The sequence below is a fragment of the Tinamus guttatus genome, unplaced genomic scaffold, assembly GCF_059628265.1.
Source record: "Tinamus guttatus ecotype Peru unplaced genomic scaffold, ASM5962826v1 Tinamus_guttatus_pri_ptg000451l, whole genome shotgun sequence".
In the NCBI taxonomy this organism is placed as follows: Eukaryota; Metazoa; Chordata; class Aves; order Tinamiformes; family Tinamidae; genus Tinamus; species Tinamus guttatus.
In genome coordinates, this window is record NW_028288985.1 from 334,163 (window position 1) to 357,982 (window position 23,820).

Genomic DNA, 23,820 nt, shown 5'->3' on the forward strand with positions numbered 1-23,820 from the left:
GATCAATGACTTATTCCAAATAAATTCCACCTCAGTGCAACATGTATTGTTGACAGTGCATCATTTGCTATGATTGTTTTTTTTTAATTTATTTACTCTGTCATTTAATATCCCTTCCTTTAACCAGTTCTTCTTTTCTGAATCTAATTGGTTTTCATGTTCATTTTATTTTTAGAAATTTTTAGAGGCAAGTATATACAAGTAAATACATATATGGTATAGCAATACAAAATTTAAAAGCACTACTAAAAACCATATAGTTACTTTTGCTTTTTGGTAACCATTTGTTTTCAGAGAGTTTCACATGACACAATATCTTATGTGGTCATAAAAATGGTCATAAAACGGCTCCTTCCAAAAAAAAAAAAAAAACAGAGTAGTGATTGTGAGACAGAAGGTATGGTCATTCTGGAACATTAAAGTATGTAATTTACAGATAAGAGGATGACAGATAAATAAATGAAATGAAATACGTAAATGAAAGACTTAAATGGAAATAACAGAGGTTTCAATCTGGCCTATTCATGTTTGCTGAAAAGCCATTTGGATGACCAACAATGAATTACTTAACAGCATGATCACATTGTTACAGTAATAGATACAAAGGTTTTAATTCACTGTTTTTATTTTCATCTCTTTAACATTCATGTGCTGCCAAAATGTCAAGAAATGGCGAGTTCGTTTTCCTCCTCTTTAGTGTAAAAATTTTATGCAGACCCCATGGGTCTCCTCTTATCTTGAAATTAAGTAAAACTCAAATTCTTTGCTGAAACAGAACTTAAAGGAACAGCACTGGTACTGTCTTCCTGAGTCCTCTGGAATATCAAATTGTCTTGAACTCACCATTGTAAGCACGAAAAAAATATTAAAAGCCTTTGCATCCATAACAACTAATATTGGTTAGTAGCAATGTGATAAATCAAAAATGTTTCTCAGAAAAAAGCAGAATTGGATCTTCTGTGAGTTGGTATGAAGAAGCACCATCGTTACCACCTCATCACTAGTACTGACTTGCAAACAGTGGGACACAATTTTTTAATTTTTTCCTTTCTTGGTTGGACAGCTAGGCAGTGTACACTGGGATTTTTGTAACCTCCCACTTGCGCAGTAATTGGTGGCACAGTTCATGCTACTGCTTACATGGAGTACAGGCCCTCATTTCCACCTTCAGCGAGAGATTTTTGGGTTCCAGTTTTGAATAAAAACACTGCATTTGGTTTGGATCACACCTCATGCATCACTATCACCTGTTAGATCATGTGCTTTGTTGATACAAATTCATTTTTGTGAATACTGTGAATACATTTTATAGACTTCTGCAAATGTATCTTTTAAAACCTCAGGCCAGTTCAGAGAAAAATATTCTGCTTTAATTGGTGTCAAAGTATTAAATTGGAAATAGAGGTAAATTTCTGAGTTGCCTCCATGAAGGTATTGACAATTTAGTAATTTGATTATACAACTAAGGCTATGTTAGTAACCAAAATAATGTGCTATGTCATGTCATGAACATAATCTATTATCTCTTAATAGAGAGTACATCTCTTACTAGAAAAAATGCAATTTTAAAGCTACTTTTGGGTACTCAATATCTTTTCAAAATTTGTATTAAATGATTTGTATGAGTATTTGATTCATATTGAGATGGAAATATAGAGAGCTGTCATTAGATTATGAAAAAGAATGCTTATTAGCACACTGAATTCCAGTAGTTATTCCCTGAGCAAATTGTGTATGTGTGCGCACATGCGCACACACACACACACACACACACACACACCCGTGTTTCTAAAGATATTTTGGCAACCTGAATATTCTCCCATCTATGTTGTTGTCATACTTGTCATTCGGATGTTTCCTTTATATTTGCAATCACAACTGCATCATTATTACATGTTAATTTATCTTGGCATGTGCTAGTACCCTGTGGCACGATCTCTATCAAGAAGGTTTTGATCAACACAGTACACTAATATCCACTGGTTTTGTACCATGCTTATTTTTTCTTAACCACAGAGCTTCTAATGCATGATGCAATCAGCTTGACACTGGTCACAGTTTTGACTTTTGGTGACTTTTTCCAAAGCTAGGACGTTTGTTTGGAACTTTGTTTTCATTGCAATGTGAGCAGTGTAACAATGAGCTATTGCTTAAGAAATGCCCAGATCACAGAAGGGTTGGGGTTGGCTAGGACTTTTGGAGATCATCTGGTCCAACCCCCTGCTCCAGTAGGGTCACTGAGAGCAGGTTGCCCAGGATTGTGTGAGGTGGCTTTTGAGCATCCCAAGGATGGAGACTCCACAACCTCTCCGGGCACCCTGCTCCAGTGCTCAGGCACTCCCACACTAAACAAGTGCTCTCTTGTGCTCGGGGGAACTTCCTCCGTTTCAGGTTGTGGCTGTTGCCTTTTGTCCTGTCACTGAGCACCTCTAAAAGAGTCCAGCCCCATCTTCTTTACATCCTTCTACAGCTATTTGGATGCATTGATAAGATCCTTCTAGGCCTTCTCTTTTCAGCCATCTTTTGGCCTCTACTCATAAGGAATGGTCATTACAGTAGCCCTTTGCTGGACTCATGGCAGTAGCTCCATGTCTTTTATATGCACATTTTTTTTCGTGAGTGGCAATAAATACCTGATTGAGATTATTAGCAGCTTTTTAATGAAATCCTGCTATCATAATGCATACTGATTTTTGCATAGCCCCCCTTTGTGAATTTTTTTGAGAAAGAATTTGAGTTTAAATCTGTAGAAAAAAAGTTCTTATATATCCCCTTGCACACTGATATCCTTACACTCTTGCTCCTTTATTTGGGACCTAATGCTGCTTTAAAAGCTAGTGGAAAAATTCCTAAATGAAAAACCTATTGTTTTATTTCATCCTGATGATATCACATGTACTGATACTGTAACTTACCTTGTTTTCTTTGTATTCTTTCAAATACTACTTTTTTCTGTAACAAAAAGTAGTCAGTGCTAGTAAAGTCCCTTTGTTAAAACAGTATCTATCTCAGAGAGTGAGTTGCCAGAGATTAATGTGAAGCTTCATGCCAGATCTGCAGAAAGTAGAAATGAAACACTTTTTCCTTAAAAATTTCAGATAAAAAGCAATTATTTCTGCAGAATAATAATTTAAAAAACCAATAATAGTATGGGTCAGTATATTATAGTACAGGTTTGTGACTGATGCAAGTAAACAGCATTGTAAATTGTTTCCATGTGATATGTTTGTTTTGACATTTATGGTGTTTGTGATTATGAATTTCTCAATCTATGTTTTGATTTTTTTAAAAATTGTTTAAATATTCAGAGAATTTCTAATGCAACAACTGTTATCAGTACCACCTATATTTGTAAGTTTCATAAAAATGCTTACAAAATTCAGATGTTATGACTGATTTTACAGATACTCTTACTGAAGTCTATTTGGAAGATCTGGGTTTTGATTATCATTAATGCAGCAATTCAGTCATAATCCCTTAAACAGTTTTAAACCCCTTCCTTCCCACCCTACAAATCACTGGAATTTTGACAGGGTATTAATATATGAATAAATTGCATTTAGTTGAACAAAGAGTACTTCTGACCTAGTGGTACATTTATGTTTTATATGTTTTCCAAAAAAAGTAATAGACAAAACAGTTTTTTAGGAAGCCCCCAGGTGCTACCTGGCACTGATATTGAAGATTTTACTCAGTAAAGGCTGACATAGAGAAATTGCCTCATATAGTCAGCGTGTTGCATGCAGCACTGAGGGGAGCCTCAATATGTGACAAGAGTTGTTCAACAATGCTACTTTCAAAGGATGCTGCACATGTTTGAAGCAACAGACTTAGGCAAAACACTTGACTAGTGCTGTAAAGTTTTTAAGGACTTTCCCATTCAGTCTGGAGGAAGCTGCTGTGAATGGCTCGGTACACAAGGAGTGTAGACACTTGATCCTTTAACTCTGCTAGCTGCTTTGCCTGGGTGTCCAACTATTTTGTATGTTGAGGCAGTTTCTCCAAAGAAAGAGGGCAAACTTTGAAAAAGAAGTGAGGTTCACACAAGTACTTCATTTTAAAGGAGTTCCTCATGTAATATAAAATACACTTACTTGAATATGGGTTCTAGTGATAGAGTAATTCACCTAAGTAAATTAAGCACAGCAGTATCTAATTACCTAAGTAAATTAAGCACAGCAGTAAAGGAATCTTGAAAACTTAGTTTTATCTTAAGCTTTGTTCTTGAATCTTACTTAAGGCTTACTGCTACAATTTCCAACATTCAGCGAAAGTTACTAGCTAATTTTGATTGACTTACATGAGAGAGGGTATTTATTTTATATTTAGTCTACAATAAATCTTTCAAAGATGTCTTATGTTTGTAGAGTTTTGAATGAGTCAGCCAATAGTGTTTTATGATGAGTCAACAAACATGAAATGTTGAAGAGAAAGTTTTAATAGGAATATTGTTTTATTCAGAAAGTATATTGAGTTTAAGTTGTTCATTTACATTTAGAAATGAAAATGTCCTTCCTTTTTGTTTATAGTGAAGCTGATTTTTTGGTCTTTTATTTGATTTTAATATTTAATGTTCTTAATTTTTTAAAGCCAAAGCCAACTGAAACAGTCACAACTGATGAGTCTGGGGTAAGATTAGTAAATGGACCCCAGTGGTTTTACCTCTACTTGAGTTTATTCTTTTTACCATGTCTCTATTTTCCACCAATTTTTCTGTATTTTTCATAATTGTCTTACTAGAAAGGTGTATGCAGTGGTTTACATTTGTTGTCAATGTACTATTGAAGTCTACTACAAATGAACCCAACATGATCCTTATTAACAAACCAGAAAACTTGGAAATGCATGTGATGTGTGAAGCATTTCTACAGGTCCTGTGTTTTTAGCATGTAATTTTTCCCTTCATATCATGCTTATCAAGGTGAAAAGGCCCTCAAGATACATTTTCAAATCTTACCTCTTCCACCTTTGCATTTGATGTTGTTTTTCTGGAAGTGTTGCATGTTTGGGTTTGTATTTGGTTTGACTTCTCCATGATACTCTTCAGAACTCCGAAGACAGCGCTAGAATCTCCATCACTTTTTTCCGTCTCTTCCGGGTGATGAGGTTGGTGAAGCTGCTTAGCAGAGGAGAAGGAATCAGAACTTTACTGTGGACATTTATTAAGTCATTTCAGGTTAGTAAATTTCATTTACATTTGCTTCGGAATTGCAAGCATGTATGCATTACATTTTATGAAGCAAATAATATTTCTTTGGAAAGTAATGCTACACACAGTTAGACATTTAAAATAGCTTCACATGAATTCCTTAAGAAACATTACCGGTTGCTTCTGAGAGTCCAAGGGTCATGTAATATTACCATGATATTTTTACAGTACTCAACAAAGTTATTTTGTAAGTCTAAATAGGATTTTCTTTTAATTTAAAAGATGGGCTTTATACATGGAAGACATCTTGAATGGCTACAGAAGAAATTGAGAGGATTTTAATCTGATTTTATAAAAGTAATTTCATGAATATAGCAAACAGATCTTTGAATCCCTGCCCCTGACAACTCTAAAGAATGGGAAGTTAATGGAACTCTGTAACTGTATTGCAGGAAGTATTTCATATTGCCAGAATCAATACTAAAAATGAAATATAAAATTGCTGAAGAGGGCTCTTCCCACTGGATTCCTGACAGAAATAAATTAAAACATAATGGGGTTATAACGATAGCTCTTGCGTTAGTTATGTGTGGGAGAATATTAAGTATGACAGGCGATAATATTTTAAGCACTTGTTTAAAAGAAAAACCTTGGAAAAACCTCTGTTTCATAGAGAAATTATTTTTGTAAGTGGAAATGGAATTATGCTGTGAAAGTATTAAAGTACAATGAACCTGTCCCTTTCCTAGGCTCTGCCTTATGTTGCCCTTTTGATAGCCATGCTGTTCTTCATCTATGCTGTCATTGGAATGCAGGTAATTACTTTTTTAATCTTGAAAGTAAGCACAGTATATAAATGTGATATGTTAAAAAACAAATGTGCCCTTTGCAAGGAATTGCAATTGAATTTTAGAGATCTGAACTCACTTCCCAAGTCTGACTAGGATTAGGTGCTCTGACACTCCGTGTTTGGCTTCCATCTTTATATCTCTTGTTTATTTAGATTCAAAGATTTCAGGAGAGTGATGGTAGATAATATCTTACTACAAGTATGCACAACACCTAGCATAGTGGGGCTCTAGTCTGAGTGGGCCGCTGTAGGTGCTAGTTTAAAACAAATACTATTTTCTTATCTTAAAATATAGGCTTGTGTATTATTATTATAATGGTTAAGTAGCAGTGGTGAATTTAAAGGCATAAAAATTGTCTTATAAATGTGATATACTTAATGCATTTGCATTACTCTAAGGAAAAAAATCCTAAAGAGAGTAGAAAGGATATTTGTGACAGTGTTTTTCCTACATACTGAAGTGAGGGTTACAGCATAAGACGCTCTAACTGACTGGGCTGAAAGTCAAATTTTTGTCTGTTTCTGTAGGTATTTGGAAAAGTGGCCATGAGGGACAACAATCAAATAAACAGAAACAACAATTTTCAGACTTTTCCTCAAGCTGTACTGCTTCTCTTCAGGTGAGCAAAGCTTAATGTTTTGCTTAATGCATCTCTTTTAATTGATCTATGGAAAAACACTGAAGCTTTTGCACCAAAAATTTGCTCAAAATGTATTTTCAAATTAGAAGCAATTTAATATAACAAGTACAGGATCTCTTCAGTTGTGTAGATACAGGTCATTGAGACAGTTGAATTCTAACCAGGTTATAGAGACCTAAAGTTGTAACAGTTATAGTGAAGCGTGTCATCTTTAGAGTAATTGTCATCAAACAGAACCCAGATATGGTCAGCTCTGATGTCACTGTGTGACTGTTAGGAAAAGTAAAAAAAAGACAGTGTGCTCACTTTATTCTTCATAAATACAGGCCAACTAGCTTTACAAATAGAAATGTGAAAGGTTGCTGGAAGAAAATAAGCTCTTTACATTTGCTGAAACTATGACAAGAAATAGTAGGTTTTACTTGCAGAAGGGGAATTTCAGAGAAGCAGTAAGAAAAACTTTCTCCTAATAAGGGTAGCTAAGCTTTTATGTAGATAATCTTGGGAGATGATGGCATCTTCATCACCAAAGAATTTAAGAACAGAGTAAACATTTGCCAGGCGTGCTTCAAAATGCCCTGGATCAAGGAGAGGGAATGACCTGGGTCAGGAATGCCTCTAAAAGTGAGTATCTGGAGAACTCAATCTGCAGGGATTCTGTAACTCTGCTTGGTTCCTATGTGTTGTTGCTAGCCTATCCTAAGGAGGGATCCTCTTTTGCAGCAGATGTTTGGCAAGAACATCAAAAGATAGCAGATACAATTCAGGGCTATGTGAGGATACCAAAACCAGAAGTAAGTAGATGTGTTTGCATGGTGTAGTGCAGAGTACAGACTTCAAAAGCAGTACAGCTAACAGCATTAACGGTGTATGTATTTCTGGAGCTAGCCTATCTGAGACAGTTCTGTGCTCGGTTCTGTGAGTCATTTTGAATTTCTAGGATAGATTCCAAGGAGGACCAGGAGGAGGAAGAGGAACCTTTGTTCTGTCACACAACCTTCCCCATTACAGCTGAGTTGAGTAAAAACAGAAAAAGAAGAGAGTACGTTACCGAAAAGATGAACCGAGAATCCCACTGGTTCAACGTCTGTAGTCCACAACAATGATGCAGATTTTAGATATTGAAGACTGCTGACCTGTGGGATTCAGTCCTGAAAATGGAAGTAGTACTGGCTTTTTGTCTCTCATGGTGTTATGGTATAGCCAGAAGAGGGTGCAGTAGAAACCATCTCCTACCTCCGCTTATCTTGGTCTGGTTAACAAAACTGAAAGGTCATTCTTTCTCTCAGCCCAAGGGCGTCACCCAATGGGATCATTATGCTTATAGCCACAACTTTAGCCATAACTGAAATTAGGTAATGAACACAACCAAAAATGTCATAGGTGTGTGATTATTTGTAAAAATTCAAAATTATAGGTCCTTGCACAAGCATTACTCAGCTATGCCAAAAGTGCAATAACAGAAATTAGGCAAGCTTTTCTCTAATCATGCAGAGGTGCCAGTAGGTACCAGCAGGTGCTTTTAACTTCTGTTTCATGTTTTTGTACATAACCATATGCCATAGCTATAAATATGTAATTTGAAAATGATGGTTTGGGGGTCAGTTTTTACATCTTTCTGGTGTGCCCTATGAAATGGATCTACAATGTCAAATCTAAGTTTATCATTTATGAAACATTTGCTGTACTTTTTTATTAGTTCTAGCTCTCTGGAATTTACGATCTTGCTTTGTCCTTGTGCAGCAGCAAGCATTTTGTCAGAACCTAAGAAATCAATTCATCTTTAGTTCATTTTGAGGTAATAATACTTACTTTCTCTTTGTGACCTAAAGGTGTGCAACTGGAGAAGCCTGGCAGGAAATCATGCTGGCATGTTTGCCTGGAAAACGCTGTGATCCAGAATCTGATTATAATCCAGGGGAAGAATACACCTGTGGAAGCAATTTTGCCATAATTTATTTTATCAGTTTTTATATGCTTTGTGCGTTTTTGGTGAGTTCAGCTTGTGCTTATTAGAAGTGAGTTTTTAGCATTTTGGTCATTTTGGTTTTTTTTTTTTTTTTTGTCTGACTTAACAAAGTATTTGGGTGAGAAAATAATTTTAAGTCCCTTATTGAAATAATATCTTGCAGCGTTATATTTGTCATATGCATGCCTAAATCCCATAGCTCTTACTTATGTGCAAGATGTTCTTCTGGCTGTGTACTTCCATGCATGCAGGAATGATTGTTTGCCCAATTGAAAGCTAATTTAACAGTATTTTCATCAACTATTGTTTCAGGTATTTTGCAATAGGATCATTATTCATTAATAATAAACTTGTGGGTCCTTTGACTTATGGCTAATATTACTAGAATTATTTAATCTTTATTAGAATTATTTAAACTTAGCCAAATTTGGATAGATGTATGTATCTATAAGTGTGTTCAAATTATGACACATGAGATGTGAACTTAAAAACTTTCTTCTTAATCTATGGCAGATGGATTATTTGTATGGAAATAGTCTTTGATATATGCTTTCCTCATCTCAAGTGCCTGGCGTAGGTTGGTTTATTTGTTCTACTCGCAGTACTCTTGTCCTTGCGAGAGGAGAGTGTTTGAAAAGAGTTCTGAACTACCCTAAGCATATGTGTTTTCTGTAAGATCTTTTCTGTTCTGTAAAATCTTTTATGTTAAAAAAGCATATGCAGAGGTCTTATTGGCATGGCATGGAATCCTGTTAATACAAAAGTCAAAAGTTGTTTCCTAACTGTTGGATATATGTATTCATATCATTCAATATTTTAACTTAATGCAGTTTAGCCTAACAAATTCAGGAACAGAAACAAAATCATGTTATAGCCTCTGTCAGTGACTGAATGCTATATGACAGAATAATATTCTTGTCATGTAAGTACTTGGTAGAGGACTAGTTAGTTAAATGATCAGCAAATGTTTTCTGTGGTAATTGATAACATCTGCCAAAAAGCATTATTTATAAGATCATTTTATTTGATTGTTTGAATTCTAAACCTGCTGCTTTATGTTTTAGAATAGCTAAAATATTTGTACATGAAGAAAAAGAAGAGGAAGGTAAATCTGTGTTCTCACATGCTTTTTTTAGATTATCAATTTGTTTGTGGCTGTTATTATGGATAACTTTGATTATTTGACACGTGACTGGTCTATTTTGGGTCCCCATCATTTGGATGAGTTCAAAAGGATATGGTCAGAATATGATCCTGAAGCCAAGTAAGTTAGATCATTTCTCTGATAAAACTTTTGCTTTTAATGATAAAAGCAGAATATAGTGTGTTCTTTGGGAATGCATGTGTATTTAATAAATGGCATATATTGATTCTAGGGGAAGAATAAAACATCTTGATGTAGTGACATTACTAAGACGTATTCAGCCCCCACTTGGTTTTGGCAAATTATGTCCTCACCGAGTGGCCTGCAAGGTAGGTTCTGCTCTATTCCAGTTGTGAGTTTATTTCATAGTTTATAGAGGATCAAAAGGAAAGGAGGTGATCTGTAAATCTGCCGCTAATTCATTGTCAATGAATTGTCAATCCAGCATTGGTCCTGTGAGCCTCAGTGGTCTTTCTGGTTTCTCTTTGATCCTAGGGAGAAAAGGGGTAGTTTTTTACTTTAATTCACTATTACATTCTGATACAGTAATCAACCATGAGAATTTTGCTGCCATTTGCTGAGATTGAAGGATGGGATGGAAGACCTATCATTTTTTTTGAAGAGTTGCAAGATTATTAGGTCTCTCACTGGGTGTTATTCTTTGGGCACATCAGCTTTGCGGAATGAACATAGCCATCAAAGTTAAATTTCCTTTTCTCATTTACAGAGGTTAGTAGCCATGAATATGCCACTGAACAGTGATGGAACCGTCATGTTCAATGCTACTTTGTTTGCTTTAGTTAGGACTGCTCTAAAGATCAAAACAGAAGGTAAGGTTCTTGCATGTGAAGTCTTCACTGCACTTGTCAAAAGGTGCAATGAGAAGTTGTATTTTTTTTTTTTTTGTGGGAGTGGGTGTGAGTGAGGCTGTCTTCCTCTAATTGGATTTGGTTTGCTTTTGGATTATGGATTGTCTTTACTGTTGCTGGGAATAGTTAATTAGAAAAGGAAGGGAAGAGAGACATTGATGCCAAAACCTAACTAATCTCAGAAATCATTCCATGCTTTTAACTGGCCAGGTAAAAACATTTAACAGTGGCAAAGCAGGAATTCTACTGAAAGGAGTGAATGGGGTTCCCTTTGAGTCCAGCCAAGATGCTGCTTCCTCACTGCGCTCTAGCTTGTTAGCTTGGGAGCCCAGTGTTAGTGGGTTAGGATGGCAGCTTTTCACACTTGAATGCTAAATTCCCTGTTTGACAGAGGCCAGTTCTTACCTAATTGGATAAACTTATTATTTACATCAAAGAGAGAAATTCTTTTTTAAAAAAATGCTATGTTTCAAAGAACTTAAGTTTCTGTCACTACATATTTCTTCATTATTTTACTCTCTCTTATTGCTCTGTTTCCTTTCTTCTATTCTCAGCAGATTGTGTGTTCCACAGCCAGTAACAAGCTGACTAGAACCGGTTTCCCAGATGTCTTTGTGGCTTAGGTGAAAGCAAAGCAAAGCAGAAAATATTTCCTCAATAGTTGGTTGCTAGAACTTGCAAGCCTATACTAGCTAATAATTAACTGTGGTTAAACAAATAATGACTTGGTTTGGGTTGGAAGCAGAATAGCTTACAAAGATCAAGTCACCACTTCATGCCCTATTTAGGGTGCAAATATTAAGCAATTACAAAGTAGAGTCAAGATTTGCAGCTAACTGTTGACCTCTGCAATCCTCCAGACAGAGGTGGTAATCTCATAGGTGCACACTTTCTTTTACTATTTCTTCCTTTAATTATTGTCATATTATTTCTGTATGTGTTTAGGTAGCTTAGGCTGCTGCAAAAGGTCCTTATCACAGCCTTTATTTCTATTCAGCTATTAATGTCCAAGGGATCATTACTGCATCTGGTTGAAACATAATTGCCATCCTCCATTTTTTTATTTCATTGCAACAGGTAACCTAGAGCAAGCAAATGAAGAACTTAGAGCAGTTATAAAGAAGATATGGAAGAAAACCAGCATGAAATTACTTGATCAAGTTGTCCCTCCAGCTGGCGGTGAGTGTGATACTTTGCAATGTGCGATTTTCTGTGCATTTTGGGTTTTACAGATGGTTAGGAGTCAAAGAAATATAATTATTAAGATTTAAATTGTAATACCATTAAAAGACAACAAACAACAATAAATATAGAGAATGTTATATCCTGCCAGGTTAGATAATATATATAGGGCTGATTAATGCAACTTTCTTAAATAAAAAGAGGAAGATATATTTTGTGTTTATTTGCTTGCTTGAAAAAAATGCCTTCTTACACCTACACTTACCCTTGTTTTGTACTAATTAAGCTTGACAATGTGCACCACATTTTAGCTTATATATATTGAATAATTCTGTGAGAAACCTAAAAAAAAAAAAAAAAACTTGCCAAATTAAAAATAACATTTTTGCTAAATCCTTAAAGCAAGAGACTACATTATTCCAGTTATACTAGTTTAAACCAGAGTAATTTCATTGCCAAAGGAAAATGGAATTAGTTCTGATTTATGCCAGTATGATTGAGATATAAATATGGCCCAAGTAAACAGATACTTAAATTCCAATGGTGTTAATATGTTTGCAAGAACTACAGGGCATGTATGTTACTCATTCTTATGTGCTGTAAAATGCAACATCAAATATTTGGTTATATCACTTTTAAAATATATATATATGTACACTAATGAATATATTTAGCCTATATACATTTTTATTAATATGCTGTAGTATAGATTTAAGTGACTGTTTTTTACTTGCTTCTTCAAGTTTTAAAGGTGCAGGATCTGTTGCATGGTGTCATCCACACCCAGGCTATATCTGCATACCTAGCTCTCCAAGATGCCTATCCGTTGTAACCATCTGGTATTTTTTGTAGTTTATTGTACTTTTATAGTGTTACAGCAGCTTTCAAGACTGATCAGACTCAGGTCTGGAAGCAGACTCAAGATCCCAGGCCCGATGGTGGTGGAGGCTGCTCCCTTTCTGAAGGTGATGCTCTGAGTCTCTGGGGGAGAAGGAGCATGCTGGCTGCCCTGCTGCTCAGCATGCCCCGAGAAGCAGCATCAGCTTTGTCGCTGGGGGCAGCCCCTGGCTCCTGGTGTCGCTGCCAGCTCAGAGTGGGGGTGAAGACAAAAATCTAGCAAATTTGACTATCCAAAGGGGAACTGATACTGCACATTTAAAACAACTTTTTCTGTTCTACTCTGTTGTTTTAGCCTTACACCCAAGTGCTTGCATGGCATAGATGAACTGCTTTGTTAATGTTGTAACTATGTGCTTGAGCTTTTTCTGCAGCCTCTGTTCCTTTCAACTCTCAGTCTTTCCGAATATTCTGAAGCAATTCTGTTTTAGGGTGGTGGCATGGAATTAGTGTTGCCTCTTGCCAACTTCATTCCCCTACTTTTTTTTATTGAAATAGAGATGCATGCTTCAGAATAGCAAGCTGTGCCTGCCTAAATCAATCTGACAGAATCGTTAAAGATTACATTCCTGGAATTAATCTTATATAATAACTCACCGTTAACTTCAGTTTCATTTTGCTGCTCAATATAAGCTGATTATTTACTTTCAGTTATACTAAAATTCATTGCTAATATTAATTCTGCAAATATAGCTCTCCAGTGTAGCTAGAAGTCTGAAAATCTGGACCATTGCTCAAATGATAGAAAGAGTTGTTGCTTCAGTGGCCTAGTATAAGTAAGAACACATTGGAAAATGCTTAAGATTCATGAAATTTCTATTTCAGTTTGAATCTATTTCTCTGTAGACCTTGATATGACTTACCTCAAAATTGCAAGTATTTCATCTTATCTAAAACAAACAAACAAACAAAAAGCCCCACTACCATTTTAAATACATATGTCAGAGTTTCTACTGAAGCTTACTACTCAACAGAAAATTGTATACAACAATAACACAGGTATATAACCAGATAATAAGTAGAAATCTGCTAGGAGACAGAAAACCGTCTTCAATAAAAATAAATAAACCATCCAAATTCAGTATACTAAAATCATTTGCACTTACAAGCTTTGAGCTGACTAGTGTGTAGTGGTTTTGTCCAGTATTACTTTTGCTGTGTTACTGAGCACTAGATCCTTCATGAGCTCATGACTATGCCTCAGAACAGAAACATATGCAGAGCAGAAGGAAAATAATCTTTACAGTATTTTTACTGAATTAAGGATACACGTACTAGAAATGAACAGTTTGCTAATTTTTTGGTATTGGTTAAGTAAGTCGTAACTGTAGTTAAATTGTTAATAGCAACAACTTCCCATTATAGAAAGCTGAAACTGCTTTTCAAAAGCAGAAAAAAAATGTGGGTAAAATGTGTGAATGTCTGAAAGAGTTAGTGATTTTAGAAGAATACAGAGTAAGAGAATTTCATACCACCAACTAAAGATTCACCTGCTTTCTCTTCTCTAAATTTCCCAGTCTCTGCCTGCCAGCCCATTTAGTCCTGTCTAATACTTTTTGCCCTCATCTGAAAACTTCCTACTGAAATGATTCCTTTTGCTGCCACTAGTTGTAGTTAAAGATCTGTCTATACTGTGATCAGTTCTGCTTAGCTGCCTCCCTATCTGTCCATGTCTGGCTATGTGTGTGTTACTCAAAAAACTAAGTCAAGCTCCCTTGACCAAGCTTCAGTTCCTGTGTGCACGTGTCTGCAGTACAACTGACTGTGCCTGTGAAGCACACGTGCTTCTTGTTGGGGCATTCAGACCTTGGTGTGCACAGTTCAGGAAAGTGGAACTACGTTCATCTAATATGATAATAAAAGAGATGGTGCATGTCCACAGTGATCAAGAAGGGACCTTCATTTATGCACACTGAAATTTTGCAGGTATTGTCATCTCAGGTACAGTCAGTAGTCATGCGACATCATAGCCTGACTTGAGACATGCTCTCAGTGCAACCCATAGTATTCGTTTTATCAAGTCTGTCACTTCTGTGTGCTTGTTCTTTCTAGGAGCAATTTGCTATATCACTTCCTGAAAAGTTTGTTTTGAATACTTCAAAAAGAAAATAAAATAAAGGATGGGGAAAGACTTTTTTTTTGACCAAGAATACATTGCAAAAATCAGTGGATTTGGTTAAGCTAAGGAAAATAGGCAGAGATTAGATTCTGCGTAAAAGAGATCTTCCTGATAAAAAAGAGCCATTAGTGTCCTGAGCAGCTGCCAAGAGAGATTACAGAGAGATTACATCAAAGGGAATGCTCACCAAAAGGTTAAAAATTAGATTTGAGGAGTCAGTTAGAAAGCTTTCTAGTGGTGAGACTGAATCTGCACAAGAAAAGCACTGAGCTTTTCTTGTGGGCTCTTTAACCCCTGCTACTTCCCGGGGGAGCTGGGGAGACCAAGACATGTGATACTTCTGTAAGTATTTGTCAAGCAGACTTCTTAATGCCAGAAATAATTTTCTGTATTGGATTGGTCTCCCAATTAAGATATTTTAAGACAATTATCATAATTCTTTTTGCTTTGATATGTTTAAAGACAAATACAATGCTGGGAGACTCCATCTCCATTTTTACTGAAGCTAAATGCTGTCATGCTTCCTCAGATGAATAGAACCCACTTCACACATTAGACTGAAAAACATCCCATGAACTGAAGAGAGATTATTTGGAATGGTAGAGGATCCATTGTGAAACAGATTTTGTCATGGAGATACAATGAAGTTTAAGCAGTAATGCACTTAGATTGGATTTCCCCATCCTTTTTATTGCCATGAAAGCAGAACCTGAAAATGAAATTTTATAGTAATCATTATTAAAAGAAGAAAGTTAATTAAATTTAAATTAGCAAAAACTGTTATGTTGCTGGTAAAAATATTAAAAATGCTGTTGTAAGTGAGATACAGTGGAACATATCATGGGTAAAGCAAAGACATAGGAGGCCCTTTTTTATCAACTGTTACTGTATGATGTGTTACTCTATAATACTCTGTATTATAATCAGTTAGAGAATTTACTTACATCACCAGTACTATGAAAGGCAAGGCAGTAATAATTTTAAGCCTAGAGTACACCTGATGGTAAGCAAGAATTCAGTTAGCTAAAACAAAGAAAAGCTTGCTTAAGAGATGCTCATATGTTTTTTTTTAAAAAAAGCTCTCTATTAAAGTTTCATTAGTTAGTTCAAATAAAGATAAAGAAAATGGCATAAAACTAAAAGAAAATAGTGTAGTTTCTATCAAAGGTATGTATTAGTTTTTCTGTATTTGCCCTAATAAGTCTCAACAATACAATGTGACCCAGAAATGTACTAAGCACCTGTCTGTCACAGCAAGGAGAAGCGGAATGACAGGACTGTATTATCCGTCAGGATACGGGCCCTAACAACGGGGTGAGCGCAGACACCTAGAGCACAGCAATTTCTTCAGCTTCCACTAGGGAACAAGTAACCGCGTTGCAAGTAGCTACGGCAGTGTGGTACTGACATGAAGAGACTAGGCAACACAGCAGAGAGTGAAAAAGCTGACTTCGTGCAAGATAGCTTTAGGGGAATAGAGCGTGTGAAAATAAAAGCAATGTTTTTGAAAGGAAAACTGCTCCTGGTTTTCTGGCAAGCATTATTCCTGTCAAAGTCCCTCCGGTACAGCTGAATAGCAAACGGGACACGTAAAACAGGCACCTATGTACTATGAACCAGGGGATTTCAATATCCTCCTATGGTAACTGTCTTTAAACTTCAAAAACTTAGATATTTGTATTTTGTTCATAGAAGTAACTCTGTAAAAAAAGAAAAAGTGCTGGTCTTTACACATTGTTTGTGTGTATTGTGACTTAAACCAAATTAACTGACAGAAGTTGTTTTCATTTCTGTGAGCATTTCAGAGCTGATACAATACAATTATGTGGGAAATTGCCATGTCTATTTTGTATTTCCTGTTATCACCATCATCTCTCTAGAAAGTAACTAAGGACTAAATCTTCAGTCAAATTAGAAGCTCACAAAAACATGTGAAATTGTAAAGGCTATGGGATTTGCTTCAGAACTGAGTCTAGAATCTCTGTTATTTGATGACAATAAGGTAATTGAAGATACTAGCCCAGCATGAGTGTCTGAGACACAGAGCAAATTTGATCTGAAAGATGCTCAGGTATTATTGTGAGGGTATGACACCGATACAAAAACTTTAAAGTGGAAAAGACCATAAAGATGGCAAGATCTTGTGTGATAAGAGTGCTGGCTCAGAAAATTTGGTTTAGTAGGAAAATAAAGCAAGGAAGGTTTGGTTTAGTAGTAAAATATTTTGCAAGCAGGGCTGCTTTTTTTTTTTGCCTTTTTCTTTTTCTCCTCTTTTTTTTTTTTCCAGAGTCACTCCTATGAACATTAGTACATACAAGTCGCAGTAGTTCTGATGCTAATCCAGTTGCTCCCAGTAACTAAAGACAGTAGTTCATCTTTTACGCATATACAAACTTGTTCCTGGTTTTATTAAAAACTTAAATGAGCTTACTTGGAGGTACGTGAAACTTGGTGAAGTGTTATGTTCATGGTCACTTAGCTGACTGAGCCTAAAGCGCTTGCTAAAACATTGCTTTAAGCTAGCGGCAGGTCCATTTATTGTAAGTTGAAAGCGAAGTGCCTAGTGCACCGTCACATTTTCTGCCCCCAAATCAGATATGAGTGTACAGGCTATTGAAAAATGCGCTGACTTGGGAGAGATCTGTCTGGTCTGTTCATTTAGATGATGAGGTAACCGTGGGGAAGTTCTATGCCACCTTCCTGATACAGGACTACTTTAGGAAATTCAAGAAACGCAAAGAACAAGGACTGGTGGGGAAATATCCTGCGAAGAATACCACGATTGCCCTGCAGGTGATTTTGTTTTTACTTTTTAACTAACCATTTTATGAGCTTGCTTGCAATAGCAGGGAGATGAATATTCATGATTGTGCAGTGCTGCCAGGATTTTACTTAACTGGGACACATTTGGCCCTATTCATCAGAAAAGTAAAAAGTAATTCTGCTTTCAATCTTTGACAAGGTAAGTGCAAAAAGTTAATTTTTGTGGATTCCTCAAACTGTAGCAACAATTACAGCATTTTTTTTTCAGCAGAACTTCACAGTTTAATGCTGCTTGTACAAAATCAGATAAAATAAATACTTCAGAGCTATTGTTTCTCTTTTTTTATGTTAGTTGTTTGATTTCTTGTGTTCCTACAATTTTAAGTCCATTCTCAGTTGCAAAGATTTTGTAATATGCATGCATTGCCTCATAATAGAGGTTTTTATGTGGAGTATTTTTTCTCCGTGTTTTTTCTTTCTTTCTTTTTTTTTCCTCTCATTCATAATTACTTGTAAGATATCTTCCTTTAGTATTTTTTAATGTTTGCACATTTTGTACTTCATTTTCATCATTTTCTACTTTTTAGAAGTAACATTAGCACCTACATTGATGTCTTCTGCTGTCTTTTAAAACAAGCTATCAAATGGAAACAGTCACAATTGATAGTATTACTTGGTTCTCTACCTCTCATCAGTCCTGCAGCAATTGGTCCATAGAGCATAAGTGTTTCGTGGATTATATTCTGAAAATTGCTATCCTCTGATATCCTTTGTGTTATGAACTTTGAAGCAGGTGAATGGAAGGCTATTGTCAAATAATTCCAGACATCATACACTGCACCTTTTGTATTGGATTAGGACTTTCTGAATTTCACTTAACACTGAGTAGATTTCTACAAGTAGTAAACATATTTGATGTTTCTGATAGCTTTTTTTTTCTTTTAATGTCAAAAGTTAGGAGAATGTTATGGAGCGTTTTCTAAATGGATAGAACCTGGTTATGACAGGAATATGTCATCCTGATTCAGAAGGGTTTTTTTTGGTTAAGAAAGTTACTGGTTTGTACTTGTATCCAATGGCTATTCATTTCGTTCATATTTCTAGGAATGTGTCTGTTCCAAACCCCAAAACCTTCTGTTCCACCCCTCCATAAGCATAAGACATGCAATAGGAAGAGAAAAATTCTTTACGGTATTGATGTGTGGGTGAGTGGCTTTCCAGCCTAGTGTGAGCTGTATTTGTATATCAGAAAAGAAACATTATGGGGACTAAAAGTGATAAAAAGAAAAAGAGACTAGAAACAAGAGTTGAGAAGACAGTGAAAGACACCAGAGACTTGTAGGAACTTTGCAACTTCTGTCATTCTTATTTGAGAAGCATTTGATAAAAAGGAGCTCAGAGTAAGTTTTAAGCCACAGCATTATGGTTTTCCACTTGTGTTTTCTAAGTTGCACATGTAACAGTATAGAAACAAACACTAAATTTCCAAACATGGGAATGTGCTCAGTTGTTTATTATCAGTTCCTGCTCCCCATTCCATACTGAATGGAAAAATGAAATTGGGATAAATTAGGTCTTCTTTTGATAAATGTTTCTCAGTTCACAAGAGCTAAAAATTTGGCCCTGAAGACTGGTATTTAGTTTTTGCTGATTCAAACAGTACTCCCATGGTAATGAAATGATCCAGGGTGGTGGATGGGAGATCCTTGCCCTCTTTTTCTTCCTTTCGCTTTGTTCTACCTTTGTTTTTTAAACAAACATTTGTTTTTTTGAACTAACATGTAGTCATTCAATCTGATTTACCAAATAAAAATATAAATACTATTTCAAAACACCTAGGAGTATATTTGGGGGAAAGCCCTTTCTTAATAGCTTTCAATACAGCATATAAAAGAGTAATACAGTTCAATGCTGAAAGCTACAGCAACTCAAATTCCAAGTCAAAATGCCGTGTACGTTGGATTAATTAATTCTATGAGGATGCAGATAAACGTCAGGTCTGGGTGTCCTTCTAAAAGGCCTGTTCTACTTCAAAGAGGAATTGATTTCTCTTGAGCAGTGCCTCCTAGAGCAGTTCTACGGGACTTATTACAAAAAAAATAGCACAAGTGATTCCTTTTAGGCTATTAATGCATAAAAAAGTCTCTTCATTTTCAGTCTTTTTCTAAAATTTATATCAAAATCTAATGTTTTCAAAAAACTATGTCCGTAATTATACCTTTGGCAACATAATTTATGGATATGCCATTGTCATCAAATTTGTTTTTTCAACTATAAAGATTTTGTTGGATATTTGTTTGGAGGATGTTATTTCTCTGTAAAGAACTGAAAGCAGCTATTTTATTTTCACAAATGCCCACTCTCCTTTCTGAAGAAAACATGTTCCTGTCAAGGAAATCTGTTGGTAAACATGGGACTTGTTTATGCAAGTAATTATGATTAGTGATGCTGTGGACTCCTGACACATGGGCACTCTCTTTTCAAAATAAGAATGGTGTATTCTGTATCAGTACACTCAATCAATGAACACTCTTTAGTGAGAATAAAAGTGTCTGCAAATGGTGTTATTTGATAGGGAATGGCTGTTTTTTTTTAAAAATCATTTTAAATTTTCATTTAATCTAAAGTAATGTATCCATGTAATAACACTAGTAAAACTCTATAGTCACTGTTTTAAAATTCCTGAGTTCTATTCTTCAGATTTTTCTCGTCATTTTCAGGGCTGTCTGCAGTTTGCAGTATGTGTGAGTCACCTGGTGTAGTGGCTTTTCACCAAGATCTTGTGAACTGCTTCTAATGGACACGTATGTAGGTAGTTGTAAACATACCAGCATAATGTGGATACAGAGCACAGCTCCCACTCCTTTGTAAGGGATAGTAAACATGTATCTGCTTTCATAAAATCTACCTTTTTCTTAAGCTTCTTAGAAATAAGGGCTTTTTACTTGTCTTCCCATTGTAAGAATTTTTGCTATTTAGGATTTATAAATGACGTTAAGTAAAAGTAATATCTAAACAATGGTCACAAACTATGTGTTAGAACACTGAGGGGAGCACTGAGATGACCTACTGATTAGGAATGCCCAGGTTGCCAGAGCTCTGCTGTGTTCTCTAATAATAGTAACTGCTATGCATGACTAACCAGTGAAATTTGCAGGAGAATTTACTCTTTTTGCTATCAGAAGGCTTCTGAGACAGCCTGTATAGTTGCCTAACGTGTTCAAGCTGCTGTGCCTGTTTTTTTGCTATTGAACTCGATCTCAGTATTTTATGAAGAAACTAATATTCATCCTTTTCTAGCTGGATAAGATTAGTCTCTCTTCATCTTCCCTTACAAAAGCAGATGAGTAAAGCTAATTCATGAACACTGATAATTTGCAAACATGTCATCTTAAGCAAGCGGACTCATCTTTAACCTCCTAAGAGGAATCTAAGATGCAGCATTTTTTGGCAGACAGTATTGAGAAATCACTAGCCTAGGAGTGGTTCTTGATAACTTTTCATTTACAGCGAAAGCAGACAAAACTAGTTGTAAAAGCATTATTCAGAAGCCAATTGCTATACCTCCATTCACATCAGTTGAGCTGATGTATATGTGCTATGAATTGATCCTATAGCCACAGTAAAACCTCAACCTTTCTGCACCGCCTCGCAAGTAGAAAATGCTGGACATGTATGTCCAAAATAAATATATGTAAGGAAAAATTTATTCACAGTGAAGGTAACAGAGCACTGGAACAGGCTACCCAGAGAGGTTGTGGAGTCTCCTTCTCTGGAGATCTTCAAAACCCGCTTGGACGCAGTCCTGTGCCACGTGCTCTAGGTGACCCTGCGTGTGCAGAGGGGTTGGACTAGATGATCTCTAGAGGTCCCTTCCAACCTTAAGCATTCTATGATTCTATGAATTTCTTTGCTAGAATAAAATAACTTGGTAAATCTTCTTAGAGCATCTTTTTTGATTGCAGAAATAGAGCTCTTACTGAATGACGGCTATGCTATTTCTTCTAATTTTAAAGAAAGCTTCTGAGTCCAGCCTTAAAGGGCTGGCATCTCTGCCTACCCTGTGTATCTCTAGATTTTTAGCTATCAGTTAAACAAATAGAATTCTCATATTAATGCCTTGAGCACATCTATTTTCTGGGGGAATTTAATTTCAGTGTTGGCTAGACCTCTGGGAAATACTGTCCATAGCCTGGGAAGAGTGGGTCAAGAGGAAAAGAAATTACTTACTCGTGGAGAATTCATAGAAGAGGATCTAGACGCAGTTTAAATCTTCAGTTGTGGTTAGTTACTCTGGCATTAAGGATTAGAGTCAATAGTCAGCAGGCACTAAATAGAGCTGGAAGTTATAGCTTTTTCACTTTATGGGTTCCTCACTCTATTTCACTTACTTAGATAGGCTTTTTGAAAAGATGATGAACAATAAGAGGATTTTCATGGAACTGTTATTCGGAGACTCTGGCTAAAAACACCAGTCTGAGGTCTGAACTTCATGGTGCTGGCGTGTGGGGTTGGTATGTGGCACTGCACCAAGGGCAAGCAGTTGTGCACCGAGCAGCTATTGAATACTGCTGCTACCCACTACTAAACATGAAGAGTCATGTAGCACCTTGCAGCTGAGACTTTTCAGAAAGCTTATCGATAGGATCTGTAACTACTAGGTGAGCTATATTTTCACATTCTTGTGAACACTTCACTCTCTTGCAGACCGCTTGTCTTGTTGCAAGATCATTAAACTACTGAGCAGATAAGAAACACCATCACCTGTTCCAGCTTGTGGCCAAAGTTATACAAGCAATCAATATTCTTGTACTTCTGCTGCCATCAGTAGTTTTTCACTCGGGACAGCTGGAAGGAGCCCACAAAACCAATTAATAGTTAAGAACATGCTTCCTAAGAATGTCATAAATCCTGCAGTCACTGAGTTATCTAATCTGGCCTTATCTCATTTTTGTTGCAGGAAAGGGAGAAAACAGCATGCTATCAAGCTTTATAACACATTCCTAACCATTAAATGGTACAAGAGGCCAGGTAGAGGTTTATAATATGCACATTGCTGAAGCTGGCCATGCTATCCTTTCTCAAAGTGGATGTTAACTGCCTGAAAAGTGAAAAATTCCCCTTTGAGAAAGAAGGTGCCTGTTTCTTATGAAAAAAAGAATATTTCTTGCCTTAATTCTCAGGGCAACTTTGAGGTAAGAAATGTATGCATGTTGCCATTTTCCCTATTTTGTGCAACTGTGTGAGACAAAATTTTCATACATAGGGTCATTCTTTGTTCTTGTGATCCCTTCTTATATATATATATTTAAGAGGTTTGTGTTTGGTACTTTTGAAGATAGTAGATAAAATTATGTGAATGTCAAATGGTCCAAGACACTGCTTCTTACAAGAGAATTAGGCCTACTTTTGTTGTTACTGGTCCTTTAGTTGTATTCTGGGGTATTAATTTGGATACCAAGTGCTTAGCTAAACCTGCTTAAAATATTTACTTCTCATGCTACTCTTCCTGATAGAATGACTACTGTTAACCTCAGTAGAGAAAAACGATAAGCAATAATTTAAGAACTTTAAGACTTTGATATCAGAGATAAAAATTCTGCAGAAGTGCAGAGCAACATCTTCATAACAAAGGTTAAAGGTCATAAAAAGACATGTCAGCAACTTTAAATAAACACTTTGAAATATACTAGTGTAAAAGATAAGGAGTCAAGTACATCTTCTTTAGCTAGTTCAAAAAAAGTACATAAAACAAGGTAAAATTTTGTGAGCTCAGGATAGTCCAGTGAAGATTTTGAGCAATACCCGACCTTCTGGGGCAAAGAAAGAGAAAAACATATTGATCGAGAGAGGTCTGTGCTGAAATCCTCATTGCTATAGGAATTGGATAAAGAGGATCCTTTTGGCTGCTGCTTCTCTGGCCTCACAGCGAGACATCAAGAAGAGATAGCAAGTTTTTTTTCTCCAGGTTCAGAGAGCATTATAGATAACAGGGATTTACCCTGCCTTACTACAAACAAAATTGAACCAATTCTTTAAAGCTGTTGCTGTTGATTCTTCTTTCACTTTGAATTTGTGCTAACTGGGCTTTACTCTTCATGCAGTGCTCTTAAAACTGCTGCCTTTGCCCTTTGAGAGCTGTTTAGTAAGAGGAAGTTATAGATTATCTTGATCAGTGACGGTTATTTAATATGATTGAATATATGTGAAATAGGTATTGGATTTCCCTAGGAGGAA

General features: G+C 36.1%; 1 protein-coding gene across 2 annotated transcripts in view; it reads left to right on the forward strand.

The window, feature by feature from the left end:
• CACNA1D (calcium voltage-gated channel subunit alpha1 D) overlaps window positions 1-23,820 on the forward strand; it is a 156,205-nt gene that overhangs the window by 118,711 nt on the left and 13,674 nt on the right. For both annotated transcript variants that reach the window (XM_088532046.1, XM_088532047.1), the window contains exons 32-41: window positions 4,591-4,629; window positions 5,048-5,176; window positions 5,899-5,964; window positions 6,528-6,619; window positions 8,473-8,632; window positions 9,746-9,873; window positions 9,986-10,082; window positions 10,481-10,583; window positions 11,700-11,801; window positions 17,483-17,613. In XM_088532046.1, the coding sequence (XP_088388172.1) occupies window positions 4,591-4,629; window positions 5,048-5,176; window positions 5,899-5,964; window positions 6,528-6,619; window positions 8,473-8,632; window positions 9,746-9,873; window positions 9,986-10,082; window positions 10,481-10,583; window positions 11,700-11,801; window positions 17,483-17,613 (1,047 nt within the window). The remainder of the gene's footprint in view (window positions 1-4,590; window positions 4,630-5,047; window positions 5,177-5,898; window positions 5,965-6,527; window positions 6,620-8,472; window positions 8,633-9,745; window positions 9,874-9,985; window positions 10,083-10,480; window positions 10,584-11,699; window positions 11,802-17,482; window positions 17,614-23,820) is intronic.